Source organism: Chiloscyllium plagiosum, unplaced genomic scaffold, assembly GCF_037043375.1.
Source record: "Chiloscyllium plagiosum isolate Xiang-an unplaced genomic scaffold, Cpla_swu_hap1 HiC_scaffold_7, whole genome shotgun sequence".
Classification (NCBI taxonomy): domain Eukaryota; kingdom Metazoa; phylum Chordata; class Chondrichthyes; order Orectolobiformes; family Hemiscylliidae; genus Chiloscyllium; species Chiloscyllium plagiosum.
In genome coordinates this window covers 34990524-35009638 of record NW_028270145.1, presented here as the reverse complement: position 1 = coordinate 35009638, position 19115 = coordinate 34990524, and the positions used below count along the sequence as shown (strand labels likewise).

Below are 19115 nucleotides of genomic sequence, written 5' to 3'. Positions count from 1 at the left end.
AAATAACAAGCATTTAAATAGCTGTTTGAACAGATAATAATTGAAGTGATTGTAGTTGAATTGGAGCTGAAGAGTTCTGTATTCAGATGGAGCTTGGCGGGCAACAAAATGTTGATTGGTCTATGAACTAGTGACCAATTATTGATTTAGGTCTCTTAAACACAAAAGGACTAACTTCGACCACTATAAATCACAGTTTATAAATTGACCTTCAAAGCTTTGAAAAATCCTGCCAAGAACAGGAATCATCCAATAAACTAAGTATAAAATATGAACTGCTCATGTTGGTACAAGAAGTCTTATTGCTGTTCTTTTGTCACACAAAGTCTGCTTGTCTTACAAAGTGTGATTGTCTTAAATTCCCATGCGTCTAGACAACTAGGCACAGAGTTGAATTCATGATCCCTAGTTTCTGTTTAAAACTGAAAAATAATTCTTAATATGTCAACCTGAGCTGGGAAATCTGGAACAACTTTTAAGTTGAATATTGTCGTAAACATGCATATATGAGTTGAAAATGGGGGAAGGGTGGTCAACCTAAATGCTTGCTATAGGCCAAAGTGCTGGCAGGAGACTTGACAGGGTAAATGTGGAGAGTTGTTTCCCATTGTGGGTCAGTCTAGGACTAGAGGGCATTTCTCAGAATAAGGCATTTAAGACAGAGGTGAGGAAGAATTCTATTGGCACTGCAAGAAAGGAGTGATTTTTGACTAACACACGCTGCAAACTGCTGCAATTGAGCTTGGGCAGCGAGACAGTTGGAGATGGGGTCATAACATCACGTGATCATTTACGTAGTCACCAATTCAAGGTCTGAAGGATAATGGAATATAATTGTGATCAAATACATTAAGGGCAACACAGTGGCGCAAGGGCAACACTGGCAGAAAGGGCAGCACAGTATTACAGTGATCAGCACTTCAGCCTCACAGCACAGGAGACCTGGGTTCAATTCCAGCTTTGGGTGACTGTGTGGAGTTTGCATGTTCTCCTCATGTCTACATAGGTTTCTACCAGGAGCGCTGGTTTTCCTCCCACAATCCAAAGATGTGCAAGTTAGGTGGATTGGCCATGTTACATTGCCCTGCAGTGGATTAGATGTTATTCATGCATGGGTGTTTGGGATTGGGGGGGGTCAGGCTGGGATGCTGTTTAGTGGGTCAGTGCAGACTTGAAGGGCTGAATGGCCTCTATCTGCACTGTATGGATTCTAAGATTGTTACAAAATTCTAAGATTCACAACGTGAAAAATGGCTCATCCGTTTTACCAATTCATAAAGAAATTCAGCTACTCCTGTGATGTCTTCTTTCCACATTAACTGAGCATTATCCCTTCCTTTTTCCAGCTCTCGATGAGACATACAGAATTTAGAGAGCAGCTGCACCAAGAAGCCTGTCCCACATTTGTGATGAAAGAATCAAAGGCGACCTTGTTGAAACATACAAAATTCTTAGCGTTTGTTTTCCCTTGTGAGACAGTCTAAGACCACAGGGCATAATCTCAGAAAAAAACATTTAAGGCAGAGATGAGGAGGAATTTCTTGTCACAGGGGGTTTTGAATCTGTGGAATTCTTTACTGCAGAGAGCTGCTGAAGCTAGGTCATTAAGTATATTTAAAGCTGAGAGAGAGACAGATTATTAATCAAAAAGGGGATCAAGGGTTCATCAATGTGATGGGACCTCCAGGAATACATTCAAGAGAAGGTGGCAACTGCAAGGGGAATCCAACTCAGGAAGAACAGTGGCAACAAAGTGATAGTTCATTAGAAATCAAGAGTGAGGTAGCGGATTGAGTCTTGGAATTATTGGCTTCAGTCATGAATGGTCAATCATTGAGCACGTTGAAAATGGAAGTCATAATTTCGTGGACTCTGAGGGAAGGATGTGGGATGGGATCAGGTGGCAGGGAGAGATCAAGGATTAGCCGCGCTTGCATTGAACGGCAGGCTCGAAGGGCAGGCGAAGGCCTATTCTTGCTCTTTAGATTCTTATGGTTTTATTGTCTAAAATTTCAAAGGATGGCAGCTGTTGCTTGCCTTCTCACATCAGAGGCAGAGAATGGAGAAGGAGAAAGGGCTGGATTTAAGGAAAGCTAAAGAAACGCACAGAATGAGAGAAGCTGGAGGCTGTATATCAATGAAGTGCCAGGCTGTTGCAAACTAGTTCTTTAACATAATGTTTCACATGAGACACAAGTTTACACAGAGGGGTGGACTTTGGTTTGGCTGCTTCCTGAGGGCAGGTTTGGGCTGGACTTGAATTTTTAGTCATTTCGCAGATATCTTCCTCATCCTTTCTCAAATTCTGCAGACAGGGATATTTGTACATTGCTCAAGTGTAAAACCACAGAAATGGGTGCAGGAGGCTTACTGGGGAGGGCAGGATTTCTCTAAAGTGACTTATCTGCCATGTCCTGAACTGAATGCCCACATTCCCAAAAGAAGGCTTGCCAGGGTTGGAGGATTTAAGCTATAGGGAGAAGCTGAACAGGCTGGGACTGTTTTCCCTGGAGCGTTAGAGGCTGAGGGGTGACCTTATAGAGGTTTACAAAATTATGAGGGGCATGGATAGGGTAAGTAGGCAAAGTCTTTTCCGTGGGGTCAGGGAGTCCAGAACTAGACGGCATAGGTTTAGTGTGAGAGGGGAAAGATATAAAAGAGATCTACGGGGCAACGTTTTCACACAGAGGGTGGTGCGTGTATGGAATGAGCTGCCAGAGGAAGTGGTAGAGGCTGGTACAATTGCAACATTTAAGAGGCATTTGAATGGGTATATGAATAGGAAGGGTTTGGAGGAATGTGGGGCGGGTGCTGACAGGTGGGACTAGATTGGGTTGGGATATCTGGTCGGCATGAACGGGTTGGACCGAAAGGTCTGTTTCCATGCTGTACATCTCTATGACTCTAAGCATTCTCAGGAAACCAACCTTCACATCTTCTTGCCCTTGAAACAAATGACAACTTTCAACCTCCTCTCTCACACTGCTACCTAATACACACGCATGATCTCCACCCAGCGGTCTTGGGGAGGAATGCCAGGATACACAATTCTACATTTGTGTGGCTCCATATTCACTTCTGTCTGCAAGTAGGTTGGGTTCAAGTTCCATCCCAGAAACCCGAGCACAACATCTCGGCTGGCACTCATATGTAGGAATGTCTCGCTGCAGTTATACAGGGCTTTGGTGAGACCACATCTGGAGTATTACCTGCAGTTTTGATCTCCCGACCTAACGCAGGCTATTCTTGCCACAGTGGCAGTGAACGAAGGCTGATACTGGGGATGGCAGGACTGTCCTATAGGGAGAAGTGGGGCTATATTCTCCAGAGTTCAAAGGGATGAGAGGGGATCTGATTGAAACATAAAATTCTAAGAGGGCTGGATAGACTAGATGCAGTGGGGATGTTTCCCCTGGTTGCGGAATCTAGACACAGTCTCAGAAACCAGTTAGAACTGAAGTGAGGATTGTTTTTTTATTCAAAAGGTAGAGAACCTGTGGAATTCTCTGCCACAGAAGGCTGTGGAATCCAAGTGACTGAATATATTCAAGAAAGCAATATATTTATAAATAGATTTTAAATTCGGCATCAAGGGGGAAGGAGAGAAAATGGGAATATGGCATTTAGATCAGCCCATAACCATACTGAATGGTGGAGCAGGCTGGAAGAGCTGAAATGGCCTATTCCTGCTCCCTGTATCTACATTTCTCCTCCAGTGAAGTACTTTGATAGGTAGAAAAGATCCTACAGCAATATTGCATCTAGAGACAGGGATTTCTGCCCTGGGTCCTGGCCAGGAACTGATTATCACAGTCCTGTTAACGCTTTGGGGCCAGGAACTGAAGTTCTGAAGAAGGGTCATTGGACCCGAAACAATGACTCTGCTTTCACGTCATAGATGCTGCCAGACTTGTTGAGTTTCTCTAGCATTTTCTGCTTTTGTTTCAGATGTCCAGCATTTGCAGTTCGCTGGGTTTATTTTTAATCACAGTCCTGTTTATGGAAGCTTAATCTCTGTGAATTGACCGCTACTTTTCCAACATTGCAATAGCAAATCAGCAAAAAGTATTTCACTGACTATAAACTGCTTTGGGACATCCTGAGGTGATTGAAAGGGATTATATATTTGCCATTCCTCCTTTTATTACATCCATTTATTCCAGGCGGTCTACCCTAATTTCAACGAGAATCTCTGATGGGTAGGAAGCTGTGGTGGGGAATTAATGGAGCTGATACTCACCATGGATTTGTCCAGATAAAACATTACCTTGGGTGAGTCTTTCGGGCCTTCAATCCTTTGAGCACCATTTATCTACACTAATCTTACAAACTCTCCTCCAGAGCACATCAAACCCCAATTTATATTTGTACTATCGAAGATGACTGGGGCAGCTGCATCTGTTAAAGCTAACTTGCAATCAATAGTAACTTTCCCAAATGTATACTATGCATGACTGATCTTGAATTATTGTGGAAATGCAAATAACTGCGAGAGACATACAGAAAACCCCTACTGGAACACAGGAACGGACATTCCCACCATGCCATCAGATTATGGCTGATCTGTAACTTATCTCTAATATAATCTTTAATGCCATTGACTGCCAAATCTATCCATCTCAATTATAATTTAGTTTTATGGAAAAGAGAGCTCTCCAATATTTTTTGAATGAAAAGGCAATTTCTGCTTTCACACATGAAGTCCTTACCCTGACCACAGGAAGCAGTTTCTCTCAATTTTGATCCAACTATTCATGAATGGATGTGGACATTGTTTGGAAGGTTGGCATTTTGCCCATCTTTAATAGCCGTGGTGAAAATAGGGAGGGAAAGGAGCTGGGGGGAGGGGAGGGGAGGGGAGGTGATTTCTTGAACTGGCGCAATCCATTTGCTGCAGGCACATCCTTTTCAGGTGGGAATTCTATGATCAGTGAAGGAACGGTGATATATTTCTAAGTCAGGATGATGAGTTTGCAGGTGGAGGCTGTTCCCATGTATTCACTACCCTAGCCCTTTGAGAGGGAAGTTGACGTGGCTTTGGAAGGTGCTGCTTCAGGAACTTTGGTGATTTTGTGAGTAGATAATACAACTTACTACCACTGAGTGACGTTTAAGGTGGTGGATGGGGGACCAATCTAGTGGGCTACTTTGTTTTACATAGTATTAATGTTTTCAGTGCAGATGAATTTGCTCTCATCCAGCTAAGTGGCAGGTATTCCCCCATCACAATCCCAACTTATGCCTTGTCGATGATGAACAAGGTTTGGCCACTCTGCAGCCAAGTTACTCACCACAGTGTCCAGCCCTACATGTAACCTGGCACCCAAGAGACTTCATGGGGTTCAGAGTCAATTTTAAGGCCTCTCGTGGTCACTCCTGACTGTTTATCACTGTGTCATCACATCTGGTGGGTCTGTCCTGCCAGTAGGAATGTACTCAGAAATGATGATGGTGGTGCCTGGATCAATGGACGTAAGTTATCATTTGGTGAGTAGGACTATATTAGGTTGTTGCTTGATCAGTCAGTGGGACAGCTCTCCCAATTTTGACAGGTGTCCAAACGTTAGTGAGAACAAATCTGCAAATCTGTCTTTGTTATATCTAAATCCAATGCTAAGGTTGATGCCAGGTGGTCTGTCAAGACTCACTCTCATTATGCTGTCATTGTGGAGGCTGTGACACAGTCAGTAATGACCCCGGACTAGCAATCCGGAACCTTAGGGTAATGTTCTAGGACGTCGGTTCGAATCTCACCAAGGCAGATGATGAAATTTGAACTGAATGAAACTCTGGATTAAAAAAACTCACAATTGTTGTAAAAACTCATCTGGATCACTAATGTCCTTTAGGGAAGGAAACAGAACAGTACAGGCCTTTCGGCACTCAATGTTGTGTTGACCTTTTATCATAACATATGTACCCTACACTTTACTATCATCTATGTGCCTATCCTAGCGTCGCTTCAATGTCCCTAATGTATCTGACTCTACTACCACTGCTGGCAGTGTATTCCACAAACTCACCACTCTCTGTGTAAAGAACCAACCTCTGACATCTCCCCTAAACCTTCCTCCAATCACCTTAAAATTATGCTCCCTCATGATAGCCATTTCCACTCTGTCTATCCGCTCTATCTGTGACTCTCATCATCTTGTAAACCTCTATCAAGTCACCTCTCATCCTTCTTCACTCCAGTGAGAAAAGCCCGAGCTCCCTCAACCTTTCTTCATAAGACACGCCTTCCAGTCCAGGCAGCATCCTGGTAAATCTCATCTGTACCCTCTCTAAAGTTTCCATACCCTTCTTATAATGAGGTGACCAGAACTGAACCCAATATTTCAAGTGAGGTCTAACCAAGGTTTTATAGAGCTGCAGCACGACATTATGGCTCTTTAACTCAATCCCCCTGCAAATGAGAGCCAACACACCACACACCTTCCTAACAAATTTTGAGGGATCTATGAAAGTGGATCCCTAGATCCCTCTGTTCCTCCAGACTGCAAAGAATCCTGCCTTTAACCTGTCATTCTGACCTGGTCTGGCTAACATGTGACTCCAGATCCACAGCAATGGAGTTGACTCTTAACTACCATAAAATCCTTACAGTGTGGAAGCAGACCTTTTGGCCCATTGAGTTCACACCAACCCTCCAAACAGCATCTCAACCAGACCCACCCACGTCCCCTATCCCTGGGCAAGCCTGGATACTATGGGCTATTTAGCATAGCCAATCTACCTAACCTGTCACAGAGGCATGGAGCTTACAGCATGGAAATAGACTCTTCGGTCTAACTTGTCCATGCCAACCTAAATTAATCCAGTCCCATTTGCTAGCATTTGGCTCATATCCCTCTGAACCCTTCCTAATCATGTACCCATCCAGGTGCCTTTTAAATGCTGTATCTGCACCAGCCTCCACTATTTCCTCTGGCAGCACATTCCATATACGCACCACCCTCTGTGTGGAAAATGTCGGCCCTCATGTCCCTCTTAAATCTTTCTCCTGTCACTTTAAATTCATGGCCTCTAGTTTTGGAATTCCCCATCCTGAGGAAAAGACCTTGACTATTCATCCTATCCATGTCCTTTCTTGATTTTATAAACCTCTATAAGGTCACCCCTCAGCCTTCGATGCTCCAGGGAAAACGGCCCCAGACTAATCAACCTCTCCCTGTAGCTCAAATCCTCCATTCCTGGCAACATCCTTGTAAATCTTTTCTGAACCCTTTCAATATCCTTTGACAATATCCTTCCTATAGGAGGGAGACCAGAATTGAATGCAGAACAGGTAGTTTTTTTCTATAACGCGATGATTGTGCTCTTGTGCAAGCCCACATTATCGAAAAATCATGCTTTAGAAACAGCGCTTAAAGTGTTAGTGATGTAATTGCGTTACAGCCAACATATGTTTTAAAAGTTTGTGTTTTGTCCCCAATTCAGTTAATCATATTATAGCCAAGTCACGTTAACGAAACATGCGTTATAGCAGAACAACCTATACTCCAAAAGAAGCCTAACCAATGTCCTGAAAACAACAAATGCTGGAGATCACAGCGGGTCAGGCAGCATCCATGGAGAGAGAGAGCAAGCAAATATTTCGAGTCTAGATGATTCATCAGCGCTCATCTAGACTCAAAACATGAGCTTGCTCTCTCTCCATGGATGCTGCCTGACCCACCGTGATCTCCAGCATTTGTTGTTTTCTATGGAGATTCCAGCATCTGCAGCAATTTGCTCCTAACCAATACCCTGTAGAGCTGCAACACTACCTCCTAACTCCTACACTCAACACTCTGACCAACATCGTCGGACTGTGGGATGAAACCCACGCAGATACGGGGAGAATGTGCAAACCCCACACAGACAGTCGCCCCAAGGTGGAATCGAATCTGGATCCCTGACGCTGCAAGTGCTAACCACTGAGCCACCATACCACCCTCAATCCTTGGGTATTTAGGGATGGTCAATAAACGTTGTTCAGTCAGTGACACCTACATCCCATGAGCAAGTTTAAAAAAAGTTTTTGATTTGGTACAACTGAGCAGTTTATAGACTTGAATAAAATTGATAGTCAAACACATTGCTACGTCTGGATCAGGGAACCCAGATCAAGTCAGGGTGGCTGATTTCTTTTCCTAAAGGGAATTGGTGAAACATATGGATTTTTTAAAACAATTCAATGGGTTTATGGTCACTAATACTAGCAGTAGCCTTTTATTCCAAATTTATTTAAATGAATTTAAATTCCCATCTTACCATCGTGACACACAAATCTGTCTCTCCAGGTCATAAATCCTGCTCTCTGAATTAATCCTTCCGTCACATCACCATTTTGCAATGGTTCCCACATAAAATCAAATCTTTAAGTCACTTTTAACATCTCCATTCAATTTATCTTTAATCTTTTATACTCAGGGGAGTACAAAGCTAATGCTATGTAAGCTTTCCTCATAATAAACCTTTCCAAGCCTATTCCCTTCTGATGAATCTACGATGCATACTTTTCAAAGCCAAAATAGCCTGTCGAAGGTGCGGAGTCTCAAATGGAACATATTACAACAAACCACAATTTATCGAAAACATGTCAGTTTTTAAACTGAAGTGCAAGCTGTGAAGAATCTAATGTATTCTTTCTAAGGCAAGACAAAGAAAATAAATAATAGCAAGAGGAACTGAACAGTTGCTTTCAATCAGCAGCCTCAAAGAGTTTAATTCCTCCCAAGTCGGCATTTCCACTTTCTCAGCTGCTGACTATTATTAACCCTGTTTCTTTTGATGTTATTGTCACCAGCTGACCATAATCTATCAGCCCCATACAGCACAATAAGCATTTTGGAGCTCGAGGTATCTTAAACACTATGACAAGTGGCTGACAAAGCTATTTCTGGAGCTGGGAGCACCTTCTGGTAAGCAAAGGAATTCCACTTAACCACCTGCTCACAGCAGTGCGCTATCACTCTGCATTCCCAACTGTTTGCCCTGCCTGTCAGTCCACCCTGATAAGACCAGAAGATGTAGGAGCAAAGGTAAAAGCAGATGGGCAACACATGGCTCAGTGGTCAGCACTACTGCCTCACAGCACCAGGGACCCGGGTTCAATTCCAGCCTCGGGTGACTGTCTGTGTGGAGTTTGCACATTCTCCCTGTGTCTGCGTGGGTTTCCTCCGGGTGCTCCGGTTTCCTCTCACAGTCCAAAAGTGTGCAGGTCAGGTGAATTGGCCACGGATGTGTAGGTTAGGTGCATTAGTCAGGGGTAAATGTAGGGTAAGGGAATGGGTGTGGATGGGCTACTCTTCAGAGAGTCAGTGTGGACTTGATGGACCGAAGGGCCTGTTTCCACACTGTAGGGATTCTAGAGAGTAGGCTATTCAGCCCATCAAATCTGTTCCCCCATTCAGAAAATCATGGCTGATCAGCTAATCCTCAGCCTGATGCATTAAACTCTGGCATCCTGACAACTGCTTCTGACCAAAGCAGCCCATCTCCCTGCAAAAACCCGGGAGACATGGGCAGATGCTTAGTCCAAGGTAGGTGCACCATCTCACTAATACGTGCGCTCATCTACCCTAAAACAGATTCATGTGGCCTCTGTCCCTAGCACCCTCCCCTCTACTATTTTGTAGTAAATCTACTTGTGGAGGTCTTTTCTCAAATGCTTTCCAGAAATGTAGTGCAACAGCGTAAGGCCACTAGGAAACCACTTGGGACCTAATTCTCCAAGTGAAATCCAAAGAGGTTGATCAGACAGGACCTAAGCCTTCTGCCTCTATACCTGTGATACTGAATAATTTATTGATGTAGACATTCTTCAAGTGTGCATTTGATAACTGATGCAATTGATTGAAACCAACCTCGCGTCCATGACATTTTTATGATGATTCTCAGTGCCTCATCAATTCTCCCGGTCCTCTTCAAAATTCTAAAGTAGACACCATCTAACCCTGTGGATTTTTTTTTAGATTAGATTAGATTACTAACAGTGTGGAAACAGGCCCTTCAGCCCAACAAGTCCAACCGACCCGCCAAAGCGTAACCCACCCAGACCCATTCTCCTACATTTACCCCTTCACCTAACACTGTGGGCAATTTAGCATGGCCAATTCACCTGACCTGCACATCTTTGGACTGTGGGAGGAAACCGGAGCACCCGGAGGAAACCCACGCAGACACGGGGAGAATGTGCAAACTCCACACAGAGAGTCACCTGAGGCGGGAATTGAACCCGGGTCTCTGGCGCTGTGAGGCAGCAGTGCTAACCACTGTACCACCGTGCCACCCATTTGTTTGCTGAGAGTCATTTTAGCCTAATAAAGACTTCCACTTCAATTATAAACAAATTCATTAATTTTATAATCCTGCTTGTGTTTCCTCTTGTGCCTATCAGGCCCAAGTAATCATAGAACATCACAGAATCCCTACAGTAAACGTAAACAGGAATAGGCCATTCGGCCTTCAAACCTGCTGATCACCCAACTCAGTACTGTACTCTGTTCCCACTTTCTCCACATACATACCCTTTGATCCTATTAACCCCAAGGACTATATCTATCTCCTTCATAGAAATATTCCATGTTTTTGCCTCAACTGCTTTCCAGCACATAGAATCCCATATCTGACAATAACCTTTGACAGGTAGTTCTGAGTGTTCCAGTGAGCTTGATAGCAATGTCTTAATGTGTTTCTTCCACACATTTATGTCTGCTTTTAACAATTCCAAAAGGTACTTTTTTGGACAGCAACTTTTCTAACCAAGTGTACCTTATCTTCCCCAAGGCTGTCCCAAAACTATATCCAAAGAGATATGGCTATCCAAAGCAACGTACCAAAGTTTGGATCTGCTCTTACCAAGTCTACTTTGCACACTTTCAGTTTCCCACTCCAAAACTACCAAACCCCTATTTCAATGGAGGCCGCTGATGAATTGAATGGCCAGTTCCTCTGTAGACACAATTATCCAAAAATCTCAACACACTCCCACCCCAATAAAAATGGGAGAGGCTTCCTAATTCTAGGTTTATTACCCATTTTTTACAATGACATAGCTCTCCGTTGCGGTGAAAATGCAACCCTTGCCTCCTTGGCCTCTTTTCCTTCAACAGACATTTCTGAAAGAAGTGGCTCTGCCATAAGGACAGATTAAGCAGGTTGAGCCTATGTCCTCTGAAGTTCAGAAGAATGAGAGACAAAGTTATTAAAGTTCACAGGATTCTGAGGGGGCTGACAAATGAGGTACTGAAGAAACCAAAGTATAATACTGCAGATGCTGGAAACTGAAAGAAAAACAGGAAATGCTGAAAAAAAACAGCAAGTCAGGTTCCATATGTGCAGAGAAACTGCAATGATGTTTCAAACTTTTTTAACCTTTCATCAGATGTTGCCTGGCTGTTTTCTCTGTCTGAAGAATTTGGAACAAGAGGAAACAAGCTTGAATTTTCAGGAAGTTAGAGAGGATCTCTGGTGAATGAGCCCTGATTCCAGAGGTCCTGCCCCTCAACCTTTGTTTCGTGAGTAAAGCGCCAATTCTATTGAGCTAAATTTCTAGACCTAGGATATTTAACATTGCCCTGTAATTCTTCCCCTTTTAAATGTGTTATCCTACATCATCGCTATTTATTGCATAACAAAAACAAGCTCCTCAGCTCCCCTCGAGATAAACCATTTTGAATCTGTGTCCTTTGGTTAATGACCTCCTGTTACCTGCCATTTTCAGTTAGTCCAATTTTGCATTGTTTTCACTAAACCTGCCAATGCGAGGTCTCAGTTGGCAGTTTTCTTCCCTTTAAGTGGCAAGATTTTTAAGTTCAAATCCCTGTCCAGGGCTTGAATGCATTGATCTAGGCTGGCAGGTGCAGCACTGAGACAGCACAACAGTGTTGGAGGTGCTATCTTTTAGAAGAGAAATTAAACTAAGGCTCCGTTTGCCCTCTCAGGTGGATATCAAAGATCCCATGGCACTATTCTGAAGAAGCGTAGGGCACTTACCCCTGGGGCTCTGGCCACTCTATACATTATGTCGCCAATAGCTCTGTTTAAGGGGAGGGCATGGCCCAGTAGACTATGAATCCAGAAACTCAGCTAACTTCCTGGGGACCCAGGTTCAAATCCAGCTATTACAGAGGAAAACCCATCTGGTTCATTAATGCCTTTTAGGGAAGGAAACTGTCATCCTTACCTGGTCAGGCCTACACGTGACTCCAGATCCACAGTAACGTGGTTGACTTTTAAATGCCATCAGGGCAATTCGGGATGTGCAATAAATGCTGGCCTAGTCAGAGATGCCCACTTCCCATGAGTGAATAATAAGAAGTTTCACACAAAGAAATTACCTGGTCATTATCAGTTTGTTGTCTATGGACAAACTAACTGCTGTGTTCCATACATCACTATAAAGTACTTCACTGGCTGTAAAGTATTTGGAGGTGTCTGGCGATTGTGAAAAATGGATTATAAATGAAAGCTTTTCATTTTAAGATTTTTTACATGTTGTCATGATACACAGAGCCACAATCTACTGCTCATCTATCTGCATTGGCTTGCAACTCTTGTACTATTGTGGAGCTTATATAATACAACATGATGCATTAGGATATGTCCGATATATGTATTAATCTATACCATATATGTCACCTGAAGCTTTCATTGCACTAGCAGAGCCACTTATTACTGAAACATTAATTGATTTAGCGATGGATTAGCAAATAATAAAACCACCTCCCTTATACACCATACTGCCAAATAAAAAGATGCAGTATTGATTTGCAAAACATTTACTCTTTAATGACAGAAAATTTGATGGAGCTAAAATTATATCTAGATAGTTACTGCTAATTGAACATTTTGTTAATGGTGTCTGATTACACACACTGCCCAGATGTAATGCAATTGAGACTAGGTGAAGCATAGTGCCGTCTTTTTCTCTCTTCTGTTGTATTGTAAATTCAGCTGCCGTCTTTGAATAGATTTCACATTAACGCGATGTTGTCGTGCTTAGTTTAATTACACCTTCGCCAAGCTAACTGTGAAAGCTGTATCATCCGATTATATTCATTAGTAATACATTATCCTTAGTTCAGAGCTGCTACTACAAATGATGTGACTGGTGCCTGTGTGTGGCGCGGCTCCGTTTGCTAGCAATGGCACTTTAATCATTTTTAACTAGGAGTTAAATGAACCTCCAGCTAAGTACTCCAACTTCATTTGAAACACCTCATTCTTCAGTTTCATTGACACCTCCAGCAGAATCAATAACTGTCACCTCCCTCGTTTCCATGATTGTACTCACAAAATTAATCAGGAGCAACAAGCTGTCAACTTACGTCCATGAATTCTACATTCGCCTTGGGACCTGTTCTCTCACGGAGGATCTTAATGGCCACAGGAATCTTCACCGTCTCTCCCTCTGGTACCCAGATGCCCTGAGGAAGATGGAAAACATCATCTCAGAGAAATCCTCAGCACAAACAAACTGCTCTCATCATAAACGGCTCGGGCTCAGGGAGTCTCTCTTTACTTCAGAACTTAGCGACAACGGGGAAAATTCCACAAGGGGAACCAGATTGGTGAACATTAAGGGGATATGGCTGCGCATGTGGTTCTTAGGTCTTAAATCATAATTTTAGGAGGCAGCTGAGGCGAAGGAAATGGCAAAGGTCTCAAGAGACTGTTAACACTAACAGACAGGAGTTAATGCTCTGAGTTATTATGACAAACCAGCTCTGCACTACTCACTTTGTAGACTGTTCCAAAAGCTCCAGAACCCAGAATCTTGATTCGTTTCAGTTCCGTCTCCTTGAGGATCCTAAGCTGCGCCTGATTAGGTGCAGCACCACTAGGGGTGAGAGGTTCCACCAACTGATGACAAAAAGAAAGGGAGAACAGAAATTACTTGATGGAGTATGGACCACATTCAACAATGTTGTCCTCTGGAACTTTAATTCTAATCTTGCACTGGCCAATGTGATTTGACTTTGATTTGTCGGTATTGAAACCTCAATTTAACAGTAGGAAAGAATATTGACAAATGGCAGCTTTGTCTGTTCTAAGGCTGATTACCAGAGCGCTACCAGCATAATTCCACACCGCAGTGAGGCTAACTTGCCTGTATATTGTGCTAATAATGCAGAATGCAAAAACAGAAAGCTTCCAAGATGTTGGAAATAAATGCATTATAATCTTGAAAAGGAGAGCGCTCCTGATCTTTAAAAAAAAAGCCATGTTTGCCTGGTCAGGTAGTTACTTAAGCCTGGTCAGGTAGATGCTTAAGCCAGTGGTGTATTACAAAATAATCATCACCCCAGCGTAGCTACACATGTGGGCCCACTGGAACACGTAGCTCATACGCAATTAGTTCCTGGCTAATTAGTTTCCACTTCGTCACAGAAAACACAACAGCGTGTAACAAGAAGGTAGCAGAAAGCTTGCTTAGCAAGGTTTGTTTTTCGGATTGCCTCAGGGGTCAGTGCTGGATCTATTGCTGTTTGTTATCTGTATCAATGATTTGGCTGAGAATGTACAAGGCATGATTAGCAAATTTGAAGATGACACTAAAATAGGGTGGTATCATGGACAGTGAGGAAGGTTGTCAGAAATTGCAGCAGAACCTTGATCAGCTGGGGAAGTGGGCCGAGAAATGGCAAATGGAGTTTAATATAGATAAGTGTGAGGTCTTGCATTTTGGAAAGTCAAATCAAAGTAGGAGTTTCATGGTGAATGGTAGGGCCTGGAGGAGTGTAGTAGAACAGAGGGACCTTAGAGTTCAAGTTTGCAGTTCTCTGAAAGTGGAGTCACAGGTAGATAGGGCAATGAAGGAGGCTTTTGGCAACTGGCCTTCGTCAGTCAGGGCACTGAGCATAGAAGTTGGGAAGTTATGTTGTAGTTATACAGGACATTGGTCAGGCCGCACTTGGAGTATTGTCTTCAGTTTGGTCACCTTGTTATAGGAAGGATGTTATTAAACTAGAAAGACTGCAGAAGAAATTTACAGAAATGTTGCCTGGACTCAATGGTCTGAGTTATAGGGAGAGGTAGGATCTTTCTTCTTTAGAACGCAGGAGACTGAGGGGGTGTTCTGATAAGGTGTATAAGATCATGAGAGGCATGGATAGAATGAATGCACTTAGTCTTTTCCCAGGGTTGGGGAATCAAGGACTAGAGGGCTTCAGTTTAAGGTTAGAGGGGAAAGAATAAAAAAGGAACCTGACGGGCAACATTTTTACCCAGAAGGTGGTACACATATGGAATGAGCTGCCAGTGGAAGTGGTTGAGATGGATACATTAACAACATTCAAAAGGCATTTGGAGAAATACATGGGTAGGAAAGGTTTAGAAGGATGTGGGCAAAGTACGGGGAAATGGGGTTAGCGTGGATAGACATTTTGGTCTGCATGGACCAGTTTGGGTCGAAGGGCCTGTCTCTGTGCTGTAGGACTCGATGATTCTCTTAAAGGCAGGGATATAGTTGCAGAATCAAATGGGGAGGGAATGTCAGACAGTGGGACAGGGTTGGGAATTGGTGGGAGTGGTGCTCAGGGCAATGCAGGTTGAGACACTGGGCAACCGAAGGTATGGCTGTCAAATGTGGAGTGCAGGTAAGGAGAATGTTGGAAGCAACTTCTTTGGGTTGTAATGTTGCAGGACAACAGAGACGAGGGGGATAATTCAGGACAAAAGCAAACCTAAATTCATTTGAATTCAGTAACTCTTCGACAACATCAGCTGAATACTCATTAACAAAATCTACCCAAATAGAATCGATGATGAGCACAAAACCATCTGAAATAAAAACAAAATATGCAGCATCTGTGGAGACAGAAATAGAGTTAATGTTTCGGTTCTGCGACCTTTCATCAGAATTGGCTAAAGTTCAAAATGTAATAAGTTTGGTGCAAGTGGAAAAGGGGCAGGTGGGAAAAATGGACGATCTGTCACAGCGAGGAAGGCAGGAGCAATACAACGATAAATCGTTTGATGGTACAAGGCCAAATGGAATAACAATAGGACAATAATAAAGAAATCAAAGAAAGTGGAGGTGTGAATGGTAGATCATGGTAAAGTGGAAGAAAGTAAATAACAAAGAAAAACAAAAGCAAAAATTTTAAAAACGGAGGAAAATGAAACAAAACCGAATTACAATTTAAGATTGTTGAACTCTGTATTATGACCAGAAGACAGTAGAGTGCTAAGCTGAAAAGAATGAGGTGCTCTTCCTCAAGATGTACAGCATGGAAGCAGACCCTTCGGTCCAACCCGTCCAGATATCCTAACCCAATCTGGTCCCACCTGCCAGGACCCGGCCCATACCCCTTCAAACCTTTCCTATTCATACATCCACCCAAATGCCTTTTAAATGTTGCAATTGTACCAGCCTTATGCTTTGAAATAGTGGGCAAGAATGGAGTGCTGTGTGGGTGTGATGGTCACCTGTGAAATTCTTCCTGAAACAGTGTGGGAGGGCGCCAAGGACACAAAGGTCAGATTGGGAGCAAGGTAAAGAATTAATATTGCACTGAAAGGAGGTGCTCCATAGAACGACCATGCAACCAGAATTTGGCCTCCCCAGTATAGAGAAGACTAAGTTGTGAACTGAAAATAAGAGGCTAGATTGAAAGAAGTACAAACAAATTGCTGTTTCACCTGCATGACATGTTTGAGGCCTTGGACATTGAGAAGGGAGGAGCTACAGGGTAGGTACTGCTTGCATGAGAAAAAGCCGGAGGGAAAGGTTATTTTTTTCTCTACACGGGTGACAGAGGAGCCAATCTTTTCAGATACCTGACACAGGAATGGAGGAGAAAATGTTTTTAGTGGTCACAGAAAGGCAGACCACACTTTGTTGACCGTGAGGCTGGTGGGGTGGTTGGTGAAGATGAGGGAAATAGTATTCTGCTTCTGGGAGGGATAGGAAGGTACGGGAGCAGAGTGTGTGAGCTAAAATGGACATAGTTGAGGGTCCTTCCAAAAAGGAATGGCGTGGAGGAAGTCTTTGAGGGGAAATGTAGGTCTTTTGGAAGTGCATGGAAGATTGCACCATCAGAACAGATGCAAAGGAGATGGAGAATCTAGTGAAAGAAGCATAGAGTCATAGAGATGTACAGCATGGAAACAGACCCTTCGGTCCAACCCGTCCAGATATCCTAATCCAATCTGGTCCCACCTGCCAGCACCCGGCCCATATCCCTCCAAACCCTTCCTATTCATATAGCCATCCAATTGCCTTTTAAATATTGCAATTGTTCCAGCCTTATGCTTTGAAATAGTGGGCAAGAATGGGTGTGATGGTCACCTTTGAAATTCTCCTGCATATGTTAATCTGAGTTACATGTCGGTGTATTGCCAAATAAACAACCGCCTGCGTCCGTTTCCCCCCCTCCCCACATCTGACATTTAAACTCCTCAGCGCACAAAGCGACCCTGGCCATCCTAAACCCGTAAAGGATGACGCTAGTTTGCTTTCTTCCCTCCACCCGGCCAGCACATCCCTCCATCCACTCCTGCAGCGATCTGCTTTGTTGGAAGGCTGAAGAAGTGGTGCTGCAACTATTGTCTGCATGACTGTACGTTTGTATATCTGCTAATCTAAGTGTTTAATTGGATGCAGAATAAAGCAAAATCTGGCACTGGACCACTTTTCAGATGTCAGACTTTGGTTACGCAGAAGGTGCAGTGCTCACTTCAAAGAAAGTATTTAATGTGAAGTTGTGATGTGAATAGGGGACTGGCATGTAAGTCGACAAGTATGAAGAGAAGGAACTACATGCAAGTTAAGATTGAAGATCTTCAGGAGGAAGGGGTTTGGATAGGAAGGGATCACTAACAATGCAGAATGAACTAGCCTGTACAGATGAAGTGTTCCTGGAGGCACACATTGGCAGACGTTGAGAGCACAGGGGCTGATGAGGCAGTCATGTAATTGAAGAATGTTTTTCAGGTCTGGAGTCTTCTGGACCAAGTAGGATAAGAGCAGAGGAAGACGGACTGAACCTGGTTTGTATATTGATCATCCAGTAATTTGATAAAATTGAGATTGTAATGTTTGTTTTGAGTTGGTTCTGGTAATTTTGTCTGCAAGGGATTACTCGGGTGGGCAACATTGTCTAGTTTTATCTTTCAGGCATTTCATTCAAAAAGCAAATCCAGCTTCCTGCAGGAAGATGACAAACATGAAGTGGGATGTGAGGACATTTAGTCAAAGTAAGCTTAAATGGGCTTTTACTTAACAGTGCTTGATTTCCATTTCTAGGGATGGGTAACAAAGATGTCTTGGAAGAGATGGGATGGGAAGAGTTGGAAATTGACTTTTTGATGAAAGTTTCAGTGTGGGAGCAAGAAACAATCCTGGTACTGTCACTGGAAAAGTAGGTGAGAGAGGGTGCCTGAATAGGACTGGAAAATAAAGTACGTTCCACATTTCTCATGAGGGTAGCCATAACAACAGCTTCATTTGGAGGACGTATTTGGAGTTAAGTCAGATATTACTCAATGTAAGAATATGTTCAGTCCAGTAGAGCAGAATGATGGTGGAAGGAGACTGAATGGGCCTCTGTTAATGGATGAAATAGAGGTGTACAGACATGGGGCATCATGAAGAAGAGAGGAATGTTTGGGACAAGGAAATAGAAACTGTTAAAGAGTCAGAGAGTTTTGGGAGAGCAACAGATATGGGCAGGAAGAGACTGTCTGTACAAGGTGGATTAATGGTAGTTGTTTATGGTCTTAGTATTATAATACTATATATTTACACTACTGTATCGTGCCTTTCTGAATAGGTGTAGTCTCCTGCTCACCACACTACCTTGCCTTACTAATGAAGCTGTTGTGTCCTGACTGGGATGACAAAGACAATGATTAAAATGAATTCCTTGTTGGTTAACATGCACGGTGGCACAGTGATTAGCACAGCTGCCTCACAGCGCCAGAGACCCAGGTTCAATTCCTGCCTCAGGCGACTCTCTGTATGGAGTTTGCAAATTCTCCCCGTGTCTGCATGGGTTTCCTCTGGGTGCTCCGGTTTCGTCCCACAGTCCAAAAATGTGCAGGTTAGGTGAATTGGCCATGCTAAATTGCTTATAGTGTTAGGCGAAGGGGTAAATGTAGGGGAATGGGTCTGGGTGGGTTGC

At 43.3% G+C, this 19115-nt stretch overlaps 1 protein-coding gene across 4 annotated transcripts in view; it reads right to left on the bottom strand.

Annotated features, from left to right (window-relative positions):
• The window catches only part of LOC122551916 (receptor tyrosine-protein kinase erbB-4-like), a 1076277-nt gene that overhangs the window by 240250 nt on the left and 816912 nt on the right, over positions 1-19115 (bottom strand). For all 4 annotated transcript variants that reach the window (XM_087988891.1, XM_087988893.1, XM_087988894.1 and 1 more), the window contains 2 exons: positions 13729-13851; positions 13317-13415 (listed from right to left, as the gene is read on the bottom strand). In XM_087988891.1, coding sequence (XP_087845017.1) covers positions 13317-13415; positions 13729-13851 — 222 coding nt within the window. The remainder of the gene's footprint in view (positions 1-13316; positions 13416-13728; positions 13852-19115) is intronic.